Source organism: Pteropus vampyrus, unplaced genomic scaffold, assembly GCF_000151845.1.
Source record: "Pteropus vampyrus isolate Shadow unplaced genomic scaffold, Pvam_2.0 Scaffold89, whole genome shotgun sequence".
Lineage (NCBI taxonomy): Eukaryota > Metazoa > Chordata > Mammalia > Chiroptera > Pteropodidae > Pteropus > Pteropus vampyrus.
Genome location: NW_011888870.1, coordinates 437,043 through 442,863, shown reverse-complemented (window position 1 = coordinate 442,863; position 5,821 = coordinate 437,043). Strand labels below are relative to the sequence as shown.

At 51.1% G+C, this 5,821-nt stretch overlaps 1 protein-coding gene across 1 annotated transcript in view; it reads left to right on the top strand.

Moving 5' to 3' along the window:
- ADRA2A (adrenoceptor alpha 2A) overlaps positions 1-1,695 on the top strand; it is a 4,061-nt gene extending 2,366 nt beyond the window's left edge. Inside the window, exon 2 of the mRNA XM_011363810.2 lies at positions 5-1,695. Coding sequence (XP_011362112.1) covers positions 5-283 — 279 coding nt within the window. The 3' untranslated portion in view covers positions 284-1,695. The remainder of the gene's footprint in view (positions 1-4) is intronic.
- Positions 1,696-5,821: the final 4,126 nt, after the last annotated feature.

The window sequence follows — 5,821 nt, the reverse complement described above, 5'->3', positions numbered from 1 at the left end:
CAAGGCGTCGCGCTGGCGCGGAAGGCAGAACCGCGAGAAGCGCTTCACGTTCGTGCTGGCCGTGGTCATCGGCGTGTTCGTGGTGTGCTGGTTCCCCTTCTTCTTCACGTACACGCTCACGGCCGTGGGCTGCTCCGTGCCGCGCACGCTCTTCAAGTTCTTCTTCTGGTTCGGCTACTGCAACAGCTCGCTGAACCCGGTCATATACACCATCTTCAACCACGACTTCCGCCGCGCCTTCAAGAAGATCCTCTGCCGCGGGGACAGGAAGCGGATCGTGTGAGCGCGCGGTCCCCGTCCCCCCGCCCGGCCCCCCGCGAACGGACTCGCGTGGACTGCAAGCCGCGGGGATGGCGGGGCGCCTCAACGCAGCCCCAGGACTCCGAACCCCCCGGGGTCTGCCTATTCCGCGTTTCCTGGCCGGTGGCCGCCCTGCTCTTTCCAACCAGGGAAAAGTACTGGTTGGGGGAGGGGCACACGCCCCCCAATTGTTGTTAGGGCCGCTCCTGACTCCCAGCGATCTTCCAGGGTTCTTGGGCCGCCCCTAATCAGTATTGTTTCCTACAGGTATTTTCACCTCCTGTGAGTCCGGAGCAGTTAGTTCAGAGCAAGCGCTGGAGCCCAGAGGGTGTGTGGCTCACGAAGGGTTAACGAAAGGGGTTACCCAGACCTGGCGAATTGCTTTCCCTCTCCCCCCAACTCTATTTTTAAACAAAGCTCAGGGCAGCCCAGCCCGCCCTCCCTACCCCCACTGTAAATATACACTATTTTTGATAGTACATGCGGGGTGGGGGAGGGGGTCCCTAATATCGCTTGGCTTTTGATGTCGGAATCCTGGCTGTTGGAGATGCCCTCGAGGCAGACACGTTGTGTCTGGTTCAGGCCAAGTCCCTCTGCAATGCAAGCCCTTTTCAAGTGTCATTACCTCCCTCTATGTCCTTTTCACCATGGTGACTGTTCCTTTGGGCCTGGACCTGCTTTGAGATTTCCTGGGATGGGGGGGTGGGGGGACGGAGATTTGTCCATTTTTTCCCCTGTGCCTCACAGCATAATTGCCTTTTCCTATGTAAATATTGCAATGATGGACCAAGACAGAAGTAAATGAACCTTTCTGCCTTGCATCAGCCCCGTGTATAAAGCCATTATCCCCTGAGGCACCATCGCCCCAGTAACTCACTTTAAAACCCTCTCTTTCCCGTGTCCCCTTCCCTCTTTCTCTCCGGGGCACTGCTCGAAGAATATGTATGTTTCTATTTTGTATGTATGTGCGCCCTTGGGTCCCCCAAAGTGCTGACTCTGGGGAAATCTTTTAGCTGCTGTTTTTAGACACAGAGGAGTGGAAATTATGTGGAAGAGGCAAACCTGATATGATTTGCCCAAGGTAAACAATTGAAAAGACAAATGAGCCTGCCAAACTGTGCAGTTCCTGCACCAAGAGCTCACAGGTATCAAAGTGTTGTCCTTCCCCCATCCCCCACCCCGCTGTTTTTCTGGTTGAGATCATGTCATTGATGAATTCCCAAAGTCAACTGAGGAGGGTGGAGACCTCCTGTTTACATCGGAGTTTCTACATGTTTTAGACTCTTTTAAGGCCTGCGCTCTTACTTCACTAAAGAAAAATTAATATCAGCACATGTTGCTAATGACGGTGGATTTTTTTTTTAAATAAAAAGTTTACAGATCAAATGTGAAATAAACATGAATTAAATGGTCCTGCCTATTATCTGAGTTTCCAAAAGCTTTAAGACTCTGGGAACATGTACATTATAAAACACACTTTTAAAAGTGCAAGCCATAACAAAACTACCATTTATCAAGTATTTCTCATGTGCTGAACACTATGGTGAGCCCGTTATCTCTATTTTATAGGTAAAAAAAAACTGAGTCTCAGAGGGCAAATGATTTGCTCAAGGTTAACAGGTGGTGGAAATGCACTGTGTCCAGCTTTGTCTGGTTCCAGGGACTGCACTGCACGCTTAACCCCAGAGCCTTGCAGCGTCACGTGATTACCACTTTGCAGAATGCTGCCAGCAGTGAGGTCTCTACACAAAATGTGCTATGCACACAAAATGGGATCTATCTGAGGTGTGTAGGTACACACAAAGTGTGTACATACCACAAAGTGTCTATATGTCCTAAAGCGTATATATCTCAAAGTGTATATATTCTCCTTGAAGTATGGTATATGCACAAAGTGTAGAATATACTCTAGAATGTATATCACACCTTCCAGTGTGATAATACCCAACGTGTGGTGTGGAATCCATAGTGTGGTACATGCAGAGCGCAGTATAAACATCTAAATAGAACCACGTGTTAGTTGGTAGCTTGAACTGTCTCCGGCCAAAGGCACGAATTCTTCCTGTTGCATTTCCATACTATCACATTTCACCCTTCTGTCTAGGGAAACTTAAGATCCTCGCCTGATAGTTAAGGTTATGACACTTGGAAGCAGGAAGGGCCCTTTGAGAGCCAGGAATCCAACCCCTCATCTTCCAAGAGGAGTGACGTGCTCAGCGTCCCACACCGCTGGCTATGTGCTGCCTCGTTCAGTTGGGAAGCGGCTGAGCCATGTAGAGCAGTGCTGATGAAGACCTATTGATTGAGGAGCTGGGTTTGATGGGCAGTCACAAGCTTCATTCAGGTCATGGTTTGGGGAAAGATGGACTTTGTAGGTCCAGCCACATATAACACAAGTGCAGACCAGCTCTGGATGCCCCAGAAGCGGGCCCTCGAGCACCCTCTGGACAGCACTTGTTTTCCTTAATTTCTTTGGTAGGGGAGAGGTTGTGCGTGGTTCTGAGGGGTTTTCGTAGAAGCGAGAATGAGTTCCTGCCATCACGCAGCCGTCTGAGCAGGCTGGCTCTAGCTGCCTTGCCTTGGGGCTTCATACACCCTGGCCTTTGCAGCTAAGTCTGGCTTCCTGGTCTGGTGCTGAGCCCTGCTCCCCACCCTCACTCCAGCCTCTCTCTCCCTCCCACTCAAGGCACCCATTGCCCCAAAGGTAAACAGTGCCAGACAATAGGCCAGCCTGGCAGGCCCCCAGGAACTTGGCTGTGTATCCCAGACAAAGGGCAGATACAAACACTGCTTGCTGTTGACTCTTTTCTGCTCTGTCTGCTGGTTGTGTTTGCCTTCACCCTCAGAGGCCCTGCTTCCTTGGGTATAGGGGAAGTTTCAGCAATGGTGCTTCTAGGGCAAGCCTCTGATGTCACCCCCCCTGCCCCCCGACCCCGGACCCATTCCAGCAACAGAGAAGCCTCAGAGATGGAGGGGGCTTGGGGAAAGTGGGAAAGAGAGGGTGGAGTTCACAGGGTCCTCATCATTCATTGCAGAGGGCTCAAGCAACAGTCTCCAAAGGTCTGGGGTGGTGGGGGTGGGGGGGGGGTCTTTAGGAAGAGAATGGCCCATATGGGGAATCTTAGCTTAAAGATCAGGAGGTGAGACTGCCTTCTGACAGCTTCCTTGTCACATCCAATCCCAATTATTTAGGCCGAGAGGTTCTATCTTCATGGCGGAATCTCTTATTTTATGTGACTTTGGTTGAGGTCTCAAAAGCCACTGGCTTTTGGATCTGAAGTGTGTCTTGCCAGATTTTCACTCCTGCAAGTTGTCTGGAGTTGGGGGAGGGGGCAGTGCCCTCACCTGAGCCTGAGTGCAAGACTTTGTTTAATTTCTTCTGTGCTCTAGGGCTGGGGAAAAGAATGATGAAAAAGTGACTTAGGCTTTCCCCTCTTGACGATCCTATAATTGAATCGGAGTGTTAGCGCCAGATTTGCCAAATGCATCCTCCATTCCCACAGTGTGCTATTGAGTCCTTGAAAAGCCAACTGGTTATGTGGCCCTGGAGCCCGCTGCCCCCCTGATGCCATCGATATCCAACAGGAATTCTGTTTTGCCATTGGATTTGGTGAGTTGCTAATCAACCCCAGAGGAGCCCTCTGTGCCTGCTCTGTGCCAAGCACCATGCCAAGCACCATGCCAGGCACTGTGAGGCAGCTCTCTTCCTTTCACGCATGTGCCCTGCAGAGCCCAGCACTTGTCCCTAAGCGACTAGGGCCTGCCCTGTGCTCCAGAAGCATTAGGTTGCCTGGGGAGACAGGACGAGCCTGTGTGAAATATTAAGTAGCCACATAACTAACTGTGACTGTGTGGTGGGGGATAGTGCTAAGTGTCCACTGAGGATCATGGGCATCTACCTGTGCCCTGAGAGTGCAGTGGGGGAGAGGTTGCTGTGGTTGGGAGCTCTCTGAGAGCAGGGTGTGGGAGCTGGGGTACAGGACTTTAGCTGAGGGAGAAGGGGTGGGGCAGGCAGCTCTGGTTTTAGCGCTGCTAGGCCTAGGTCAGGCTTTAGCTTTCATTTCTCCATCCTGATCCCTGGGGATGGCATGGCTAGCTCCTGTCCCCGTTTGAGGACACCCATTGGAAGCCTACCTCCCTGACTCAAGTAGAATAGCAGGATCCAGGTATCCACACCTGACCTTGCATCCAGGCCTCTGTCCTGGGCCCTGCCATTCCCCATAGAAGGTCTGAGAGTCTGGGATGCAGGAAGGGGTGCCTTTTTCAATAGGGGATGTGCCTGTGAGGGAAGCCACATGATGTCACTGAGCATAATTACAAATGCTAGGGTTTGTTTTGAAAATAGCATCGATCTCTTTGATTACCAGAAATTCTGGAGTTTAGAGTTAATTACAAAAAAGGACCTGCTGGGAAGAACCTGGTCCAGGCCATTAGGCGAACTTGCCTTTTACCGGAGGTGCGGCGCTGGGCCTAAGGCCCTTTCTGAACCCCCGTTTCTTCATTTGTAAAATGAAAATGGTCGATCTAGATCAGTGTTATTTAAAAGTGTGTTCCATCGAGGTTATTACAAAATCAACCTCTCTCTCACGTACACACACACACACACACACACACACACATTTATTATCTATCATCTGTCTGTGTGTCTTTCTACATCATCTATCTGATGAAATGCTGGGTTAAACGATCTATAACAGGTCCCTTTCATCCAGGGCTTCTCAGAGTCTTGAATACTCCAGTGTGGGTTATGATTCTCTGAGAGGGGATGGACATGGTGAGCTATGTTTTCCACATTCCCTGGACTGCAGACTTCCGCTTTTTACACAGTGTCTCAGTGAACCATGTTTGCTGGAACACTTGTTGGGTCATACTGGGTTCAGGGATCTCACTGGGCTTTTCACTTGATCGGCTTCGAGATTCTGTGACTGCCAGCTCTGCTCTCTTCTTCTGTCCCTCCTTCAGGTGAGGCACGCTGGGCAGGGCAGAGCCATGTGTTCTTCCTGGGCACAGCTGGCTCTGAGAGTCATTGGCCTCGTTGAAGCTTGGGGTTGTGCTGGGGTTGTTATGAATATGGCCAGACTGCGCACGCACACGGACATACAGACACACTGTCACACAGACACAGACGGACTCATGCAAACCATCTTCCTGGCCAGCTGCCGAGTCAGGTGAGAGAGAGCCCCAGGGGACCATGTGGCTTGCTCTCGGCCAAAGTCGTCTAGGCTATCCTTGTGTCTTTGGCTCAAGCCCGGCCAAGAGGCCAAGAAGGAGACACTGAGCTGCCCAGCAGTGGTGACTAATGAGGCTGGGGCCTTGTCGAGGGGCGGTGGGGACTGGCTTAGGTCAATGAGCCTACTTGTCCCCTGGGTGCACTGAGAGTTTTATTGCTCTTTACTTAGCACCTATGGGCACCCCTTAGCCTTCCTTCTCCTCAGCAGATATACACCTTAAGGATTCTTTTTTATACCCTGTTTCAGAGGAGGCACTGAGAGTCTTAACGAATGATAGCTTCCTTCTCTTC